Source organism: Geotrypetes seraphini, chromosome 6 (assembly GCF_902459505.1).
Source record: "Geotrypetes seraphini chromosome 6, aGeoSer1.1, whole genome shotgun sequence".
NCBI classification, from domain to species: Eukaryota; Metazoa; Chordata; class Amphibia; order Gymnophiona; family Dermophiidae; genus Geotrypetes; species Geotrypetes seraphini.
The window spans coordinates 220,415,471-220,437,806 of NC_047089.1; the positions used below are offsets into that span (position 1 = coordinate 220,415,471).

Consider the following 22,336-nt stretch of genomic DNA (forward strand, 5'->3'; position numbering starts at 1 on the left):
TCTTCTCTTGTGTGCAGGTTCTAGGCACTGTTCCTCCCCCTTTTGCCAAGGTATTCAGCCCAAATAGCGTGCATATAATTTGCATGCTATTTGTGTGGAGCATAACCTGGCATCTTGCCTTGAGAAAATAATTTTGGCAAAAAGGAGAATCGCTGAGAGGAGAAGTAGAGGTTGGGGGAACTGGGGAGGTTTAAGGACGTAAGAAGCTGCTAAAGAGCCTGAAGGAGCTAGCCAAAGGCCACGTGAAACAAGCCTTTTTAAATATCTTTAGATTAGACATCATTTTGCCATTATACTTCCTGAAAAAAATTTGAAAATATCTCTTTTCTCTCCCACTATTGCTTCTTCTCCCTCCTTTACCTCTCCCCAGCTTAGTTCTCCATCACTTCCCTCATCTCCTTCCTCTTGCTCACAACCTCTTTTGTATTCAGCTTTCTACTAGCTTTTTATATTTCTGTCTCACTACCCTTCCCATACCTTCTTTCTTTCTCTGTCCATACCCCTAATTCTTCCATTCACTTCATTCTTACTCTTTCCTCAGCTTCTGGTTTCCATTCTTTCATGTACTCCTTGGCCTCCATATCCATGCTTTGTACTTGCCCCTTTCTTGAGCCCTTGTGCAGATGAGGACGGAGCTTGCAGGTATGGGCAGAGACGGGAAAAGAAGTTGATGAGATGGGAAAATGAGTTTCTGCGGATTGGGAAAAATTTGTCCCTGTGTTAATCTCTAAGTGACAGATCGAGAGCATGAAGTTTCACAGTGTAAAGTAATTGAATATCATCCACCAAGAGACGGAACAGTGCTGGCACTAAAGCAGAGCTTTGAGAAACACCAGTACTGTGTTACTATCAGCAGGAAAAAAATGAATTAGTGTACACTTTCTAAATGTTCAATCATTCAAAAACATGGTAAACTGGACATGAACAATATCTCCCATTTCCAAGCTCAAACAACGTTGAAAGAAACAACTGATAATTCACTAAATCAAATGCCTGATAGCATGCTTTCTTGAATCCAAGTATTGCTATTCATAGTTTGGCTTCATTCAGTAATATAATTCCAGTACTAGCTATGTAGGGACACATTTAAAAAAGATCAGGGCTTGTTGACTTTATATTCTTAAAAGGCCTCCAAACAGACCTTGCTTTGTGCACATATAATTAATTCTACTGATTATTTCTATAGCGCTGCTAGACGTATACAGTGCTATACATTAAAACATTCGAGACACTCCCTCCTCAATAGAGCTTACAATCTAATCAAGCAGGACAAGTATAGGGTTAGGGAGTTTCTCAGGCATGGGTGCTTTACAAGCGAGTGGGGGTTAGGACATACTTTTTCTGTAGGCGATCTTCTTCATTGGAATTGTCTACCAATCGATCTTCAAGTGGAGTTGGAGCTGATGATCTGCAGAAACAGTTTAGCTAAATCAGCATAAGATACACTTTGGTTTTATTTTAACTTTTTTCAATTTTAACTTGTTTTACTATTAATTTCATGGTCTTGTCTTTTATGATTTTTTTCTTGTTTACTTGGTCTTGTATTTTGTTTCTTTTATGTATAATAAATTATTTCCTGGGTGGAATATAAACTGTCTAGAATGATAAGTGATACAGAAGCTTTTTTTAAATCAGTACCTCCAAAGAAATAGGAGAATGCAGTGTCAGGAGACTCTCCCTGTTGAGCTGTTTCTCTGATGCATTTCTTTTCTTTATCTTGCAGGTTGTTAATTTGAAAAGTCAACGAAAGACCGATGGGACTGACATTGATATTAAGATACAGATGACCAAAGTCCTGGAGCCCAGCTCAGACCTATGCATCCCTTTCTATAATGTTGTATTAAAGAGGTAATGAGACCCAGGGCTCAGCTGCTCTTTGATCTGTGTTCTTCCCCTCTTCCTTAGTGTGATAAAGAAACTTCTGGAGCACCTTTATCATCTGTACACTCTAGTTTTGTGGTAAGGATGCAGTAGGGTCCAGCCCTACCCTCTGTATTTTTTATGTTGTATCAAGATGTAATAAATTCTGGTTTTAGTATAGGGTCAACCTATATGTATAAATTTCATACTTTTTGTTTTAGTTGGTGATAATGATATGTTTTATTTGTTATGTGAATAATTTATAATACAGATATGTGGAGGGTAGTTTAATACTGAAGATGATTCTGATGCATGCGTAAATGACCTCATAAAATACAGGCTGATGCAAAAAGCTTGTTAAATTAATGACAACTACTTTGCTGATTTGCGTGTAAAGGGGTGATGTTTAGATTGAGCAGAGATATGCATATAGATTGCAAAATATTATAAATGATATGTATATTTGGAAAATATTGGCAAAGGCATAAATCTATGGTAAATGTTACCACTGTAACAATATCTATCAAAGAGCAAACCTGCAAAATTCAGTACTATAAATACAGAATGTCAAATTTGCTCTAATGTAAAAAAGAGCCAAGCTGGGGGGGGGGGGGGGGGGGCGTGGCTTGGAGCCACAGTAAGATGGTCGGGTGATAAAGCAGCTCAGTTGTAGCAGGTTTGATGAAAAAGGAAAAAAGCTATAAAAGTTAGTTTCTTTAGTTAGAATCGTGTGTACCGAGTGTATTATGGCATCGGGTAAGCAGATGAAAGGGGAGATTGCTGGTATGAGCTCAGGAAGTGCTAAAAGATCCAAGACGGAACCGGCGAGTCCTTCAAAAATACCATTGCCAAAGGATGACTGCAGTGACATTCTAACAGAACTCAGGCAAATTAAAGAAATAGTATTTAAAAAACTCTCAAAAGATTCAGGAGGCTATAGATGAAATATCAAGCCTCACATTGCGGATGGCAGTTATTGATGTTAAAGTGGATCAGCTAGAAAAAAAGACTGAGGCAAATGAATTTGAAATACGGCAGTATAAGATGGATAGGAAAATAATAGAGAATCTATCGAAAGACCTGGAGGATTGCATTAATAGAGGAAAATGGAATAACTTAAGAATAATAGGGCTGCTGGAAGGAGTTGAAAACAGTGATCCGGTTTCATTTTTAGAAAATTTTTTACCAAAGATTCTGCCTCTTAAAACGAAATATCCGCTAAAATTTGAAAGAGCTCGGAGGTTAAATAAACAAATGGGGCCGCGTCCAATCATTTTTAAATTGTTGAAACAGCAACAGGTCATGGAGATTCTCCGGATGGCAAAAGAAAACAAGAATTTTAAAGTGCCAAGACTCAAAAATTTATATTGTGCCTGATTTTGCCAAGACCACTGCTTATAAACGGAACAAATTGTTAGAAATAAGGCCAAAATTGAGAAGTCTTGGTGCTAGATATGGTCTGATGTACCCTGCCATAATGAGGGACTTTGAATTTTGAAGATCCTGGAAAACTAGGAATTTCTGGATAACTGTGAACACCCTAAACTAAACTAAACCTTAAGTTTATATACCGTATCTTCTCTACAGATGTGGAGCTCGGCACGGTTTACAAGAACTTAAATATAGGAAGCGAAATAAGGTTTACATGAACTTTGATAAAGAAAGGGAAGAATGGGGTTGCGTACAGGGGGGGGAAGAGAGAATTACATTTTTGTGAAAAGCCAGGTTAATAATTGGAGGGAGCCCAGGTTCCGCAGCGGGATAGTAAGATCATTCCAAAGCCCTTTGATTTTGAAGAGGAGGGATTTTCCCAGTTTACCCGCATAGAGAATACCATGTAGAGAGGGGAAGGCTAGTTTATGTCTTTGGGCGGGTCTGGTGGAGTCAGGACTCGAGGAGTTATAAGATAGAGGGATTAGGGGAGGGGAGGATGCCGTGAATGATTTTAAAAGCCAGGCAGGTGCATTTGAAATGGATTCTGGAAATCACTGGGAGCCAGTGAAGTTTGGCCAGGAGTGGGGAGACATGGTCTGATTTGCGTTTTTACGAAGATCAACTTGGCCGCAGTGTTTTGGATTAGCTGGAGTCTTTGAAGACTTTTTTTTGTTAGACTTAAGTAAATAGCATTACAATAGTCTAATTTGGAGAGGATGATAGATTGGACAAAGATGGCGAAATGTTGGTGGAAGTAGGCCCTTACTTTCCTCAGCATGTCTTCATAAGAAGTTATAATGTTTAACTTATTGCTGTAGTGGATGTTCAGGAGAAAGGTTTATGAAGGGGTTGTGGATTATTTTTAATACTCTTTGGTGGGTTTTTTAAAATTTTATTTTATTTAAAAACTGAAGTTTTATTTTATGTACAGAGATAGGTGGATGAATGGAATTATTTTTAAACAAACAGTTTAAACGGTCATGGAAGTGAGTTAAAGATGACAAAACTCTCTTTAGAATGCTTAGGTTGGAACGTTCAGACTTTATGCAAATAGCGTTGGTCATTGAAAACTTTGAAGAATGCAAGTTATAGTGAGAGCGTTTGAATTTAAAGGAGCACAGAGCTGGTTTGCAATGTTATTGCGGCTGGTGAAATATAGAATATCTGAAAGGAACCTCACTATAATATAGATCGATAAACATGGAGTTATATTGAATTACAGGAACAGAATGTGTGCAGTGAATTGCAGAAGTTAAGAAAACATTAGACAAGGTTTAAAGTTTTTGGAGTTGATTTGATCACCAGACAGAAACTGGCAGGCTTATTTTGGAAGGTTTAAATAAATTGTATATACAGTATCTTAATTCTGAATCCCTCTATCTCTGTATATTTTCGTTCCCCGATGCGGATAATTCAAGGATTACTTCTGACTTTTGTGAAACGGAAACTTTCAGTGGCAATAGAAAAGTCAATGTTCTATGTGCTTAAATCGCTACAATAAGAAGAATACATTGCTTCTTGCAGAGAAGAAGGAAACATTGTGCAATGTCATCGAAGTTGATTCAGAAGGCGGTTAAGAAGAAAGGGAATTCAGAATTCAGACAGACAAACTCAAATGCTAGATGACTTGATATAGTGAACATTTGAATGCTTCCTTTGCGTGATTTGTTTTCATGATTGTAGAAGAAGGTTTTATGAAAATGAGGTAAAAATAGATGAAATGTTATAATTGGTTTCAGATCTTAAGTTTCTCTTTTTCACACTCAATTGCTTTGGAATTGAGGGGCATTTATTATGAGAATTGGTAATAAGATGAGTGTTACTTACTAAGAACATCCACTAATGGAAGGGAAGATTTTTCATCTAAAGGTTATATGTAGGTTAAAATTAATATATATGTGATTGTTTAAAGGGGCATATAACTTATTACAGAAATATTAAAGGTATGAGTTATGAGTTTTGTTAATATAAGAAACATAAATAATATTTGATTTGATTAGAGTAAAAGAGTGCATGATAGCTTAATTAATAAATTATTATTAATTATAATTTTTAATTAAATGATTAAAGAAGGGTTTGATTGGATGCTATTTAATTTTAAGATGAGGGAAATTGATGTGCATTCCTTAGGTTTTAGAAGAGTTAATGGATAAAATGTTTTTATAATTCTTTTACTTTATTGATATATGAATAACATTTTAAGAGTTATTTTAATTTTTTGATAAATCTGCATTCTATATAAGTATAGGATGTGTATAAATTGCAATGTGAGGGTTGATTCTGATATATGATTTAATTATAGTATGCCGTTTTTATTCTATATATGATTGTTTTAACAAAGATATAATTATAAAGGTGTATCAAATATATGAAATATGATTCTCTTAAAATAAAAGTATAAGTAATGATGAATTTGGAAGAAATAAATGAATGATAGCTAAATTAATTTATTTTAAATAATTATATAATTGGGAGATAGTTTTTGTATAATTCTTCTAAATTAATATATGTCAGTATAAGAGTCATATCTTTCAAGATTTTTGTGTCTATTTATTACATAAAATAGATATAATTTAATAATATTTGCCTGGATATCAGAATATTTTATTAATATATATATATATAATATATGTTTTTAAGCTTAATTTGGGTTTTAATTACTTATTTTAAAGATGGGTTTATAACCCCCAATAGTTTATTATGGGAGTAATGATATATTAATTATATATAATTCATGATTCATATTAAATACTGGATAGCTTATTATATTTTAAAGAATGAAATTTAATAATTTAGCCCGTAGGGAGTTTCTTGTCACCTGATACCACATGTGTGTTTCCAAGTTTTCACTTTTAATGGGGGAGGGTTGGGAGGAGGTGTGTTGGGGAATAATGATTTGGGTTGGGAGGGTGGGAGAATGGGAAGGGAGGATTTGGGAAAGAAAAATTTTACTCTCAAAATTTAAAAAAAATGGGTAATGGTATCTATTCATATTAAGTTAAATAAGTCTAAATATTTTACATATTTTGTTTGTTTGTTTACATTCCTGGAAATAAGAACTTATAATGGAGATTAAAATTTTCTCATTAAATATTAATGGCCTTAACCATCAAATTAAAAAGGAAAAAAATGCTTGCCTTCTTGAAACAACAAAATGCTGATATATATTATATACAGGAGACACACCTTTCAATGCTAGAGTCAAAAAAGTTGGAAGGGGGTTGAGTTAAACAGTATTTTTTTGCCTCTGCAATTGGGAAAAAGCTGGGGTTGCCATACTAATAAATAAAAAATGTTTAGCTAATTTTCAATTGATTGATTCTGATCCCTAGGGGAGGTGGGTACATGTGAAAATGAGCATGGGAAATAATACCCTGGAATTGTTTAATGTGTATGCCCCAAATACGAATCAAAGTGAATTTTTTTAAGAAGTTACAACAATTATTACTCCCACAGGCTGCTTCTAATTTGGTAGTGGCTGGAGATTTAAATGCTGTGATGGATCCATTAATGGATAAAAAACCAAGTAAAATTATGAAATCCTTAGGGTTAGATAATTTGGTACAATCTTGTGATTTGAAAGATATATGGCGGATACTTTATTTTAATGAGCCGGAATTTTCTTTTTGTTCACAAGTTCATAAATCCTTTTCAAGAATAGATTATATGTTTGTCTCAAATCAAATAGTACAAGTGACAAAAGCATCCATAGACCCTATCGTTTTGTCTGATCATGGGAGTGTTTGGATTGAATTTAAGTTTGAGAAGCAAAAGTATTGCAGGTCTGTTTGGAGATTCGATAATACATTGATTGCGGATTCAAATTTCCTTGAAGAATTTAAATTAAAAATGATTGAATTTTTTCAAATTAATACTTCAGAAGAAATTACCATAGAAATAATATGGGATGCATTTAAGGCTACCATGAGAGGAAATATTATTTCGTATTCGGCATATATTAGAAAACAACTTTTCTGATTTGGAGAAAGAAATTAAATATTTGGAAGCTAAATTAGTTGATAAATGGGAGCAAAGTACCCTGTAGGCTTTATTAAAAGCAAAAGGTAAATATAATGAGATTTCATCAAAATTTGTAAGGAATGATTTGTTTTCCCAACAAACTTTGTATTATGGAAATTCAAATAAGGCAGGAAGATTATTGGCAAATTATCTTAAAACAAAAAAAAAAAAGAAGATCAAAAATTATTGCAATTAAGGATGAGAAAGGAAAGACACATACTCAAATTAAAAACATTTTAAGTCAATTTCTAAATTTTTATAAAGACCTTTATTCTTCTGAGCCTTATGAAAATAGAGAAAAAGATGGTTTAGATTTTTTGAATCTAATTGAGGGGCTGAAAATTCCTGAGCATATAAAAAAAAGTTTAGATGAGCCTATATCATTAAAAGAATTAGAAACAGCGTTGAAGTCTCTTAGAGTTGGATCCGCTCCAGGTGGGGATGGTTTCACAGTAGAATTTTATAAATCATTTCAAATTACCCTATTACCTCATTTATTGAAATTATATCAGTCTCAACTAAATAAAGGTTGCATTGCAGATACTATGGCAGAATCATTGACTATAGTTTTGCCAAAGCCAAACAAAGATCCCACATTGGTTTCAAATTACAGGCCTATCTCATTAATCAATGTAGATTAATGAGATAGACTTTTGGCTAAGACATTGGTTTTACGCTTAGCCAGGGTTCTCCCTTTTATTACTGATATGCACCAAACTGGATTTGTTGCTAAGAAACTTTCAACTAATAACACAAGATTGGCTTTTCATATGTTAAATTTAACAAAAGCCATGAAAGATCCGGCCTTTTCTGTATCCTTGGATGCAGAGAAAGCCTTTGATCGGGTGGAATGGACCTTCATGTATCAAGCTATGGATTGGTTTGGAATAGGTTCAAGATTTATTCAAATGATTCAAACATTGTATAGCTCCCCTGTTGCAAAATTGTATATTAATAATAATTTTTCAGAACGCTTTAATTTGCAGAGGGGGGTTAGACAAGGTTGTTCCCATCTCCTTTGCTTTTTGATATTGTTTGGGAACCCTTGCTATAAGCTATTCAGCAAGTAAAGGAGATACAGGGTATTCCTTATTCAATCCGGGAATGATATTTTGCTTCATTTGAGAAATCCAGAAACAACCATTCCATGCAATGATTAGACACCATTTTCCTCTGAAAGTACATTTATACATAGGGGGGACGGGGTGGTGGTATAAAGTTCTATTAAAGGTTTAATCAATACATAAAATATAATATTTATATAATATTTTTTGATTAAAATATTTGAAGGTAGTATGGGTGGGGGTATAAATTTATGTATTTTATGATGTTGTTATAAGGAAATTCAAGTGATGTATTCAAGTTTTAACTGATATATTATTGTGTACTTTGATGTAAGATGGAAAAATGAATAAAGAATTAAAAAAAAAAAAAAAAAGAGCCAAGCTTTGAAATTAAATGTAAATCTCAACTCCAGGTACAGACTTAAACAACATCTGATACTCTACAAGAGGTCCATTTCATATCATTTGCTCTTATATAAACTCAACTGAGAAAAAGCTGTTCTTCAAAAACCCAGACTTCACTAAAACCTCAAATCAAGCTCAGTCTAACATAAATAGCAAATTCTGTCACGTCTCTTCTGGATTCCATACGTTAGGTGTTCAATCCCAACCCGTAGTCTGGGTATTGCAGAAATCCACTTCTTAGTGTCCCCCAGACTGGCACAGAAATAGATGGGTTTACGCTCCTCTGCCAACAGGTGGAGACAGAGACATTAACTTTTGGCTTCAGTACAAGTGGGCTGTGCAATCCTTTTTACAGTCAGTCTTTTCTCAGTCTCCAGCAAGTTGAGTAGTAAGATTGTGTAGTCTGTGCTAAGGTTTGTTTTGGGCCTATTGGATTTGGTTAGGGAATTTTTCTGGTCCCTTTTGCTGCCGGATAGAGCTTGGGGGAAAGAACTAAAAACCGCCTTATTTAAGAAATTCATGTCCTAGCCAGATTTTTCCCTACATGATCAAAGCTACCTCACCTCACCTAATTTCCTGCATTCCTCTCAATAGGAACCCCATAATCAGTCTGTTATTATGTCCTCCTCACAATTGTACCCAGATTCCCGCTAGTGCCTGATGTTTTTTCAATGTAAAATGTAAATTAAGTTAATTCTTTTCAATAACCTATGTACATCTTTCTCCTAACCATTTGGCACCTTCTAATTCACTGATCGCTGAATATTCTCATTTCTATCTACACTCTGTAATTCGCTGATTGTACAGCTTATCTTCATTGTGAATCGCCTAGAAGTCGCAAGATTATGGCGGTATAGAAAAATAAAGTTATTATTATTATTATTATATTTTAGGGGTCCTACTGACCTTAGGGGTGCCACATTCGAAAGGGTTGAGTCCCTCCCCCCATTTCCCCCACCTCCCCAGGTTTTCTGTGTTTAGAGCAGCCTCAATTGTATGCCTTGCACTATATACCGGCGCTGACTACAATTTAGAGTGCGTTGTGGCATGGGTGATAGGTGAAGCCCGATCGTCACCTGTGCCTCCTGCCGACGAGCTGTGCGCGTGCAAAGGGGAGCTTGACATGCCAACACTAGAAGCTGGGCCCCCCTTGAGGCAGCCTAAACATTTTGTGCACCCGCCAGCCATATCCACTGCTTGGCGCCCAAATAAAATGCACTTGTTCTGCTTTTTTTGAAGCTCATACTGAGTGCCTCAAAAACCCACACACAACAATGCCGTACAAAAACGGCAGCCTCAGGACCACTTTATTTTCCATTTCTTGTGTCTTTGGGGTTGTTCTAGTTTGTTTTTTGTTTTTTTTTAAACTTCTCACAGCTCACCAGCTGTCTCAAGTTAGAGCAGACCCCTTGCATCTTCCTTTCCCTTCGTGGAATCTTACCATCGTTTTGCAGGGCCTTGGTGAGGCCCCTTTAGAACCACTATAGGATGAATTTCTTCTGGACCTAACAATCAATGTTTTTTCTGGTCACCATTGTCTCAGCACGGTGTATTTTGGAGCTTTATGCTCTTTATGCAGAGAACCCTTTCTCCATATGACGAATGCGGGTGTTTTTTCTCTATACTGTACCTTCCTTCTTGCCAACAGTGGTCTCGGTCTTTCATTTCAACCAGGAGGCTAGGTTGCCTGCTTTTCATCCAACAGTTTTAGAGTGCAAAGATCAGTTCTTGTGCATATTGATGGCAAGAGGGTCTTGCTCCATTATTTAGAGAGGACTAATGAGTTCAGGCTGTCTGATTTCCTTTTTGCTCTAACTGCTGCGACTCGCCATGTTAGGCTGGTGGCCAAGATCGGAGGGTGGCCAATGTTACGCCGATTTTTAAAAAGGGCTCCAGGGGAGATCTGGAAAATTACAGATCGGTAAGCCTCACTTCAGTGCCAGGCAAAATGGTAGAAACAATTATAAAAAATAAAATTGTGGAACACATAGACAAATATGATTTAATGAGACGGAGTCAGCATGGGTTCAGCCAAGGGAGATCTTGCCTCAGCAATTTGCTTGACTTCTTTGAAGGTGTGAATAAACATGTGGATAAAGGTGAGCCAGTTGATATAGTGTATCTAGATTTTCAGAAAGCTTTTGATAAATTACAGGTGGACCTTAGGAAATTGGAAGACTGGGCGTCCAAATGGTAGATAAAATTTAATGTGGACAAATGCAAAGTGATGCACATTGGGAAGAATAACCTGAATCACAGTTACCGGATGCTAGGGTCCACCTTGGGGATTAGCGCCCAAGAAAAGGATCTGGGAATCATCGTATACAATACGATGAAATCTTCTGCCCAACGTGTGGCGGCGGCCAAAAAAGCAAACAGAATGCTAGGAATTATAAAAAAAAGGGATAGTTAACAAGATTAAGAATGTTATAATGCCCCTGTATCGCTGCATGGTGCAACCTCATATGAAATATTGCGTTAAATCCTGGTTTCCTTATCTCAAGAAAGATATAGTGGAACTAGAAAAGGTTCAAAGAAGAGCGGCCGAGATGGTAAAGGGGATGGAACTCCTCTTGTATGAGGAAAGACTAAAACAGGGCTCTTCAGCTTGGAAAAGAGACGGCTGAGGGGAGATATGATTGAATATCCTGAGTGGAGTAGAATGGGTACAAGTGGATCGATTTTTCATTCCATCAAAACTTACAAAGACTAGGGGGACACTCGATGAAATTACAGGGAAATACTTTTAAAACCAATAGGAGGATATATTTTTTCATTCAGAGAATAGTTAAGCTCTGGAATGTGTTGCCAGAGGATGTGATAAGAGCAGATAGCGTAGCTGTTTTTTGTTTTTTTTAGAAAGGCTTGGACAAGTTCCTGGAGGAAAAGTCCATAGTCTGTTATTGAGAAAGACATGGGGGAAGCCATTGCTTTCCCTGTATCGGTAGCATGGAATATTGCTACTCCTTGGGTTTTGGCCAGGTACTAGTGACCTGCATTGGCCACCGTGAGAACGGGCTACTGGCCTTGATGGACCATTGGTCTGACCCAGTAAGGCTATTCTTATGTTCATATGTTCTTATGATTTGAATGGCCATTTCAACGACTTACATCGCTCGCAGCATGCAACCATTAATTTCGCTTAAAGCACTCTTGATGAGAAGTGTGGCTGCGTCATGGGTGGAATCTCACGCAATTCATCCTGATGAACTTTGCAGGGCGGCTATTTAGTCCTCTCTTCATACTTTTACCCGTTCTGATGCTGTTTTTTGAGACCTCATGTCTGAGGGCAGACTTTTCTGTCCCTCCCTAGCTAACATGGCTCTGGTATGACAACTAGCTTATGGAATCTGGAAGGGATGTAACAGAATGGAAGATTTGGTTTATACCTTTGATAATCTTCTTTATGTTAGTCCCTTGAGGATTTCATACGACCCGCCCTCTATATTCATTCAAGCCCAGATTCTCAAAACTTTAACGGCATCTCTCCCACTGCCAAGCAACTCCCCCCCCCATTGCAATGGGAGAAATGCCCTCTCTCTCCCACTGCCAAGCGAAACCCTCATTGCAGTGGGAGAGATGCCCACTCTCTCCCACTGCTGCCATACAACATTCCCATTGCAGCGGGAGATGCCCACTCTCTCCTGCTGCAATACAACATTTCCCCTGCAGTGGGAGAAATGCTCAATCTCTCCCGCTACATCACAACGCCCCCCTACCTAATCCCTCTCCCCCGTACCTTTAATTAGATGGCTGATAGAAGGGATGCCTACTCCCTCTGGCCAGCTGGCCCATTTCTTCCAAAATGGGCCTCCCCCTCCGCAGTGCATCCTGGGATGCACCAGGGAGGTGTCTAATTGGCCCAGGTCGTTTAAGACCCCTCCCATAAGAGGGGCCTTATACAACCTAGGCCAATCAGAGCCTCGGGCCTTTCCCTGGATGCACTAGGAAGGCGTTTAAAGCTCTGATTGGCATGGACACCTAAGGCCCCTTCTAAGGGGTGTATGGGCTAATCAGAGCCTTAGATGCCTTCCCTTACACTAACCTGGGCCAGTCAGAGCCCCAGGCCCCTTCTTGGTGTTTCCTAGTATGCACCAGGGAGAGGAAGGCATATTTTGGAAAAGGCGGGCCAGCTGGCCAGAGGGATTAGGCATCCCTCCTGTCATCCATCTAATTAAAGGTCTGTGTGTTGTGATGCAGTGGGTCTGTGTGTTGTGAAAGCAGGAGGTCTGTGTGTTGTGATGTAGTGGGAGCGAATGGGCATCTGTCCCGCTGCTGATGGGGGGGAGGAGTTCGCTTGGCAGCAGGATAGAGTGGGCATTTCTCAGGGTGCAGAGGGGGATTGTGTGGCAACAGGAGAGAATAGGCCTCTCTCCTGCTGCAGGGAGGGGTGTTGTGATGCAGTGGGAGAGAGTGGGCGTCTCTCCCGCTGCAGGGTTGTGTGTGTTGGTTGGCAGCGGGAGAAATTTAACATTTCTCCCAGTGTTGTGTTTTTCTTTTTGATATTTTTTTGGGGGAGGGGGGTTGCATTTTTTCTGTGCATGTGGCCATCGCTATCACCAGCAATGGCCATATTAGTGAGTCTTCGTTACTCTCCACCAACCTCATTTACACGAGTGTTTTTTGGAGAATGACTCACTTTTTTAAATTCACTACCAGAACGGCTGCAATAGCAGCCTATCGTTTTTTTAACACGGTTTTTAAGAATTTAGGCCTCAGTTGTTTGGAGTAGCCTGATCCTTTCTGCCTCGGTTACTCTCATTACAGGCTTGAAGATTTTGCAGCCAGTTGCCAGATCCTGTGAGGAGTTTCTGTGAGTAGGTACATTACTGAAGGCTTTTCTTGGGGTGTTTGCTGCACAATTGCAGGTTAGTACTACATTTTTCCTTAATATTTGTCTGAGTTGCCTTTGTGCCTTTTATCACTTGTTAATATTTTGCAAAGCAAATCAGTTCATGAATGAATTCTGTTGATGGGGATTCTTCCTTGTACCCCCTTGTCAAGGATTTGTTCAGGTATGTTGCTTGGCTTTGGGACTTAACTGAATTTGTTTACCAGCTCTCAGGCTGAGGGGGGTGGAGCACGTGCTCAGAAATGTTGTGGATTTCTGCAATACCCGAACTGCGAGTTGGAATTAAACACCTAACATATGCAATCAAACACCTAACATATGGAATCCTCCAGGGACTAACAAAAAAAATTATCAAAAGTATAAACCTAATCTTCCATTCAAAAAATAGTTTTTCCCAGTTCATTCTCAAAATCAGAAAAACTCCTCCTACACACTTATCTTGTACTTGAGTCCCGACAAACAATCCAAATATCCCCTCCAAAGTCTCACATCAGGTCAAACAATTTTTGTAATCCTCTTGTTGTAAGGAGGATTTTTGAAAACGGATTGTGAAAAACTATTTATCCCAGGACAAGCAGGCAGGTATTCTCACTAGAGGGTGATGTCATCCGACAGAGCCCCGATACGGACATCTTGCAAGCATGTCTTGCTTGAAGAAACTCTGAAGTTTCGAGATGCCCGCACTGCGCATGCGCCAGTGCCTTCCCGCCCGATGGTCCGGGCGTGTCTCCTCAGTTCTTTTTCTTCCGCGGAGCTGAGAAGTCTATCTTCAATTTCGCGCCCATTAAATCTCGTTTTTTGCCTTCTGTTTTGCCGCGGGTTGAGTTCTTTTGGCTCTCCTGTGCATTTGTTTCTTTCTTTGTTTTCTCTTAAAAAAAAAAAATAAAAAAAATTTTTTCTTCCGACACTGGGTCGGCCGCGTGGCTGAGGCCCCGCGCCTTCGACCTTGCGGCGGAACTTTTCCGGCCTATGTCCCGGCCGATTACCGGTTTTAAAAAGTGTAGCAAGTGCCAGCGCGCGATTTCGCTCATGGACCCTCATCGACGCTGCTTACAGTGTCTGGGACCGGATCACTTCCCGAAATCGTGCCGGCCTTGCTCCACTTTGACGGCGAGGGCGTTTAAGTGCCGCTGTCTGCTGTGGGAGTCCATGTTCAAGATGGAAGCTTCATTGGATCCTTCAGCTTCGAAATCGACTGGTGCTTCGACCCCATCGGCGAAGCCTGCTGCCTCCCCGGCTGCTTCGGGCCTCCTGAAACCGGCATCGTTTACGCCAGTTTCGGCCTCGACTTCGGCGCCGGTGCCTTCCTCCGTCTCCTCGGAGCAGGTATCGACCCCTACAGTTCCACCGGTGGTGCTTAAAGTGCCGAAGCCTGCCAAGCAGAAGCATGCGGCACCAAAAGAGCGCGGAGACCGTGCGGAAGGGCCCCCTTTTGGTGCGGATCCCTCCATATCGGCTTCGTTGAAGTCCCTTCTGGAGGCTCAGTTTGTGGAACTCATGCAAACCATGGGACCCCGGCTGATTGCCTCGATCCAGGGTGACCTCCCGGTTCCGGTTCCGAGGGGCGGACCGCCCCCTCCTCCTCCGCCGCGCCGCACGACCTCGTTGCTCGGCGAGGAGGAGCGGCGTGCGGTGTCCGGGTCCTCGAGGAGGTCCTCGGTTAGTGCTATGCCTCCTTTGGAACCGGTTCCCTCGAGGAAGGCCTCTCTTAGTGATATGCCTTCTTTTGGAGCCCATTCCCTCGAGGAAAGCTTCGCTTAGCAACTTACCTCCCTTGGAGCCTATTACTCCGCCCCATGACACAGTGTGGCGTCCACCTTCGAGGCCTCCCAGTCCTGGGCATAGCAGGAAGCAGGATGAGTTCTTCCGAACCCCATATCAAGCTTGGGCTTCGTCGGGGGAGGCTTCGACTCTTCCGCCTCTGCGATCAACGGCATCGAGTCCGATCTGCTCCTTGGAGGCGTCTGACCAGGTTTCTCACAGACGGGCTCGGTCCCCTTCAAGGCATCGAGAGGGACATCGATCCAGACACTCTTCGAGGCGTTCCTCTCGACACTCGACCGTCTCACCTCAGAAGAAGTTGCCTCGGATGGGGTATGCTGCTTCGGCTGGGTCTCCGCCTCCGGATCCAGAGCTCGAGGACCCCGAGGTTTTCTACTCGCCTTGTTGCTCACAAGCCTCTGTGGAGTCCGAAGCCTCGTTTTCTTCCAGTCCTTCTCGTAAACCGGCGACGGCGGACCAACTGTCTTTCTCCTCATTCCTCAGACAGATGGCGGATGACATGGACATTACCCTCGATGCTGGGTCTCGATACTCCAAGGAGTACCTCGATACCATGCACTTGCCTCGTCCTGCGGCCGAGTCCTTGCGCCTTCCTCTGCACAAGCTCCTCGACCAGACTTTCATGAGGTGTTTCGAGTCTCCCTACTATATCCCTGCGGTTCCTGGGAAATTGGATGCTCGGTACCGCACGGTGCATCATAAGGGCTTCGAGGGTCCTCAGCTTTCTCACCAGTCCCTCCTGGTCGAATCCTCGCTCAAGCGGTCTCATCCTGGCCAGGTCTATGCTTAAGTGCCTCCGGGCCGCGAGGGCAGAACCATGGATAAGTTTGGTCGACGCATCTATCAGAATTCGATGATGACTTCTCGAGTCCTGAATTACAATTTCCACTTTGCAGCCTACTTGGAATTCTTTCTGCCTGTGCTTTGGAAATTCACACCATACATCGAGACCCAGGCTCGATTTGAGTTTGAGGAAGTGGTGGCTTCGCTGACCCATTTTCGTCTTCAGTTGATGCAATCTGCCTATGATGCATTCGAGCTCTCGGCCTGAGCAGCAGCCTGCTCGGTGGCGATGCGCCGACTGGCCTGGTTGCGGACCATTGACATGGACCCGAATCTTCAGGACCGCCTGGCTAACGTTCCATGCGCTGGGGCGGATCTTTTTGACGAATCCATCGAGACTGTCACGAAGAAATTGTCTGATCATGAAAAGTCCTTCCAGTCTATTCTTCGGCCGAAGCCTAAGCCTCAACAGTCTCGACCCTCTCGTCCACCGTTGATTTATCAGCGGCGTTATCAACCGAGACAAGCTCCACCTGCGAGGCAACCAGCGAAGCGACAGCCTCCTCAGAAGGGTCAGCCGAAGTCTCAGTCGCCTGCTGTCCCTAAGGCCACTCAGCCTTTTTGACTGTTTCGTCGAGGGCATAATCAACCTCGTTCTGCCTCTCCCTGTTTTTCCCATCGGAGGGCGCCTCCATCATTTTTATCATCGCTGGGAGGCCATAACATCCGACCTCTGGGTCCTTACTATCGTCAGGGAAGGATACTCTCTTCATTTCCATCGGGTCCCTCCGGACCACCCTCCAAGAGAGTATCCTTCCAACTTGACTCAGACCGCCCTTCTTCTTCAGGAAGCTCAGGCTTTGCTTCGGCTTCGTGCCATAGAGCCGGTCCTGACGGACCAATTGAACCAGGGATTTTATTCCTGGTACTTCCTTGTTCCGAAGAAGACGGGCGACCTGCGACCCATTTTGGACCTCAGGGTCCTCAACAAATTCTTGGTCAAAGAGAGGTTTCGCATGTTGACACTTGCTTCTCTCTACCCCCTCCTCGAGCAGAACGACTGGTTATGCTCTCTGGATCTCAAGGAGGCCTATACTCATATTCCCATTCATCCGGCCTCTCGCAAATTCCTCAGATTTCGGGTGGGACATCTACATCTGCAGTATCGAGTGCTTCCATTCGGCCTTTCTTCGTCCCCCAGAGTCTTCACAAAGTGTCTGGTGGTGGTGGCCGCGGCACTCCGGAACCAAGGTCTTCAGGTATTTCCCTACCTCGACGACTGGCTGATCAAGGCTCCCTCGGCCTCAGGGGTCATCTCGGCGACCCTGTCAACGATTCGGTTCCTGCAGAGCTTGGGATTCGAGATCAACTTTCCCAAGTCTCATCTACAGCCGACCCAGTCGCTCCCCTTTATCGGGGCTGTCCTGGATACCATACGCCTCAGAGCATTCCTTCCTCCTCAGCGCCTGGCTGCTCTTCTTCATCTCTGCCAGTCTGTGTCTTCTCGCCAAACCATCTCAGCGAGACACATGATGGTCCTCCTGGGCCACATGGCCTCTACAGTTCATGTGACGCCGTTTGCCAGACTCCACCTCAGAATTCCTCAGTGGACCCTGGCATCTCAGTGGACTCAGGTGTCGAATCCGTGGACTCGACACATCACAGTCACTCCTGCTCTTCGGCAGTCTCTACTTTGGTGGATGACCTCTTCGAATCTATCCAGAGGTTTGCTGTTTCACTCTCCTCCCCACCAAAAGGTCCTCACAACCGATTCCTCGACCTATGCCTGGGGGGCTCATCTGGATGGGCTTCGCACTCAGGGATTCTGGACCAGTGCGGACCGACTCCATCAAATCAATCTTCTGGAGCTCAGAGCCATCTTCAATGCTCTTCAAGCTTTTCAACATCTGCTTCACGACATGGTGGTCCTCATTCGCACAGACAATCAAGTCGCCATGTACTATGTCAACAAGCAGGGGGGCACGGGCTCGGCCTCCCTCTGCCAGGAAGCTCTCACAGTCTGGGATTGGGCGGTTCGCCACAACGCCTTCCTCAAGGCTGTCTACATTCAGGGGAAGGACAATGTCTTGGCAGACAATCTGAGTCGTCTTCTCCAGCCTCACGAATGGACACTCCATTCCAAGCCCCTTCATCAGATCTTTGCTCAGTGGGGAACGCCTCAGATAGACCTCTTTGCGGCTCCCCACAATTTCAAGCTGCCTCAGTTTTGCTCCAGGATCTACGATCCTCATCGCCTCGAGGCGGATGCTTTTCTGCTGGATTGGGGGAATCGCTTTCTGTATGCGTTTCCGCCATTTCCTCTCATTCAGAAGACTCTGGTCAAGCTGAAGTCAGACCATGCCACCATGATTCTGATCGCTCCTCGGTGGCCCAGGCAACCTTGTTTCTCCCTTCTACTTCAACTCAGCAGCAGGGAACTGTACCTACTTCCAGTGTTTCCTTCACTGCTTACTCAGCATCAGGGGTCTCTGCTTCATCCCAACCTGCAGTCTCTCCACCTGACAGCTTGGTTCCTCTCAACGTAACTCCTCACCAGTTTTCCCAAGCGGTGAGGGATGTCTTGGAGGCTTCCAGGAAGCCGGCTACTCGTCAATGCTACTCCCAAAAATGGACTAGATTTTCTTCATGGTGTATTTCCAATTCTAAGGAGCCTCAGCGAGCCTCCCTATCCTCTGTATTGGACTATCTTCTACATTTGTCTCAGTCTGGTCTCAAGTCAACATCTATACGAGTCCACCTGAGTGCTATTGCGGCTTTCCATCAGCCTCTACAAGGGAAACCTCTCTCTGCTCATCCTGTGGTTTCCAGATTTATGAAAGGACTTTTTCATGTCAATCCTCCTCTCAAACCGCCTCCAGTGGTTTGGGATCTAAATGTTGTCCTTTCTCAGCTTATGAAACCTCCTTTTGAGCCTCTAAGCAAGGCTCCACTAAAGTTTCTCACTTGGAAAGTGGTTTTTCTGGTGGCCCTCACATCTGCTCGCAGGGTCAGTGAGCTTCAGGCCTTGGTGGCGGACCCACCTTTCACAGTATTCCATCATGACAAGGTGGTCCTCCGCACTCATCCGAAATTCCTTCCTAAAGTGGTCTCTGAATTTCATCTCAACCAATCCATTGTGCTTCCAGTGTTTTTTCCAAAGCCTCATTCTCATCCTGGAGAATCAGCTCTACACACTCTGGACTGTAAACGTGCTTTGGCTTTCTACTTGGATCGCACCAAACCACACAGAGCTGCTCCTCAACTTTTCGTCTCCTTTGATCCAAATAAGTTGGGACGACCTGTATCGAAGCGCACCATCTCCAACTGGATGGCAGCTTGTATCTCTTTCTGCTATGCCCAGGCTGGATTACCCCTTCCCTGTAAGGTCACAGCCCATAGGGTCAGAGCAATGGCAGCCTCTGTAGCCTTCCTCAGATCGACACCAATTGAGGAGATTTGTAAGGCTGCCACTTGGTCCTCGGTTCATACATTCACCTCTCATTATTGTCTGGATACTTTCTCCAGAAGGGATGGACAGTTTGGCCAAACAGTGTTACAAAATTTATTCTCCTAAGTTGCCAACTCTCCCACCATCCCATTGAGGTTAGCTTGGAGGTCACCCACTAGTGAGAATACCTGCCTGCTTGTCCTGGGATAAAGCAATGTTACTTACCGTAACAGTTGTTATCCAGGGATAGCAGGCAGCTATTCTCACGTCCCACCCACCTCCCCTGGGTTGGCTTCTCTGCTAGCTACCTGAACTGAGGAGACACGCCCGGACCATCGGGCGGGAAGGCACTGGCGCATGCGCGGTGCGGGCATCTCGAAACTTCTGAGTTTCTTCAAGCAAGACATGCTTGCAAGATGTCCGTATCAGGGCTCTGTCGGATGACATCACCCACTAGTGAGAATAGCTGCCTGCTGTCCCTGGATAACAACTGTTACAGTAAGTAACATTGCTTTTTTGAATTTGCTGTTTGTTAGACTGAGCCTGATTTTGGGTTTAGTGAAGTTTGGGTTTTTGAAGAACAGCTTTTTCTCAGTTGAGTTGCTGAATTTTTTTCTGTTCTATTTTTCCTGACTTTATATAAGAGCCAGTGATATGAAATGGGGCTCTTAGAATATCAGACGTTGTTTAAATCTGTACCTGGGATTTTGAGGCTCACTTATGATTAATTTCTCTTTCTTACATTAAAGCAAATCTAGAAACTGCATGTGATATTTTGCAACTGTGGCAAATTTCCATGGCCTGCCACTCAAACATGTACTAGTATTTTATAAAGACAAGCAGGTGCTTATTTGTCTTTATAAAATAGCCTTAACATAGACACCTTAAAAAGTTCTTTAACTAGGTATTCTTAATAAAATTACTTCCTTTGAATTTTATTTTTTTTTTTTTGAGGGGTAGGGATTATTTTATAGCTGAGAGCTACAAATATTAGTGTCCTGAGTGCATTTAAGTTTGATATGGACGATTAGTTTCCTGAAGTGTGTTGCAGCTTAGTAAACATGTACAGGTAATCTACTTATTCTGTGTTCTTACTTTTATTGCCCATCCGAACCTCTCTTTTAGGGTAATGAGAATTTTAGACATGAAACTGGTGGGGAGAAACTTCTTCGACCCTACGAGTGCCACAGTGCTGCAGCAGCACAGGTGGGTGTGTTACATGACAATGAACTTTGGATTCTTTTTCTTTAATATTTCATAAGCACTAAGGACCAGATTATATAAACGGCATCTACATTGTAGGCACCATTCAGCATGGTTGTCAACCACCAGTCCTCATTTATAGAATCACACCTAGTGGTGCTTAGGCAGCACTAAGTGTCCTAGAGGTATGTGTCTGTATATTAAGCCAGGTTTTACTGGGCCTAATTTACCGACGCTTAGTGACACCTGAGTCAACCACGGCTATTCCAGTACAATAGGTGAGACATTCTAGACCAGTGGTAGGCAAACTCATTAGTCAAAAAGCCAAAGATCAGCAGTACGATGATTAAGATTTCTTTTGAGAGCCATACCCGTGCCTGCTTGCGCTACGACGGCTACGTCAACCCGACTGACACCCCGCTTGCCCGCACGTAGTCTAAATTGATTCGTGGCAGAGCCTAGAGAATGACATGGGGAAAAAAATTTGTCTCCATCCCCGTCCCGTCCCCGCAAACCATCTGATCCCATCCACACAAGCCTCGAATCATTTTATATTGACCCTATTATATTAAAGTATAAAAAGAAACAATATTCTGTACAATTGTCAATTTATAAATCAACGTCTTCTCCCCACTCTCTCTTACCTATTTCCCTTCAGCGTCCTCAGTCCACTCTCTCTCCACTTCCCTTCAGCGCACGCACATAAAAACAAGCAAGCAATTTTTATATAATTTTCATTGTATTCATTCATAGAAATTAAAGTCTAAATAATGCCAGTCATAACAAAACATGATTTTACAAAAATAATTCCCTGCACAGTCAAGCCTGCAAGGATTACTAGATGTCTTTCAGCAGCTCCCCTCCCTCCCCCTTACTTTCATGGCCAAGTCAAAATGATCTACCAACAATAAAATTAAAAAAAACACAAAGCACACTGTACGCAGAGAAAAAGTTAATTATCATTTTTATTCAATGAGGTCAAAGCAGATGACTTTATGCAATGTCACCTCAGTAACAACTATACAAAAATAGACAAATATACTCCCTCCCTTTTTACTAAACCGCAATAGCGGTTTTTAACGCAGGGAGCTGCGCTGAATGCCCTGCGCTGCTCTCGATGCTCATAGGTTCCTTGCGCTAAAAACCACTATTGCGGTTTAGTAAAAAGGGGGCCATAGTGCAAAATATAGACAGCAGATATAAATTCTCAAAACAGACACATTTTGATCACTAAATTAAATTGAAATTAAAATAATTTTTCCTACCTTTGCTGTCTGGTGATTTCATGAATCTCTGATTGCATTTCCTTCTGACTGTGCATCCTTTCATTTCGTTCTGCACTCAGGCCCAACAATTGTCCCTTTCTATTCTCTCCCGCCTTCCTTTCTATGTCCTTAGTGCCCCTGGTGCCTCCTTCCTATGTCCCTAGTGCCCCTTCTTATGTCCTTAGTGCCCCCAGTGCCTTCTTCCCATGTCTTTAGTGCC

The 22,336-nt window shown here is 42.3% G+C and overlaps 1 protein-coding gene across 8 annotated transcripts in view; it reads left to right on the forward strand.

The window, feature by feature from the left end:
- Positions 1 to 22,336, forward strand: part of PIWIL2 (piwi like RNA-mediated gene silencing 2) — a 318,267-nt gene that overhangs the window by 112,443 nt on the left and 183,488 nt on the right. For 7 of the 8 annotated variants that reach the window (XM_033950153.1, XM_033950154.1, XM_033950157.1 and 4 more), the window contains 2 exons: positions 1,724 to 1,848; positions 20,774 to 20,854. In XM_033950153.1, the coding sequence (XP_033806044.1) occupies positions 1,724 to 1,848; positions 20,774 to 20,854 (206 nt within the window). The remainder of the gene's footprint in view (positions 1 to 1,723; positions 1,849 to 20,773; positions 20,855 to 22,336) is intronic. The other variant, XM_033950155.1, reaches the window with a different exon arrangement.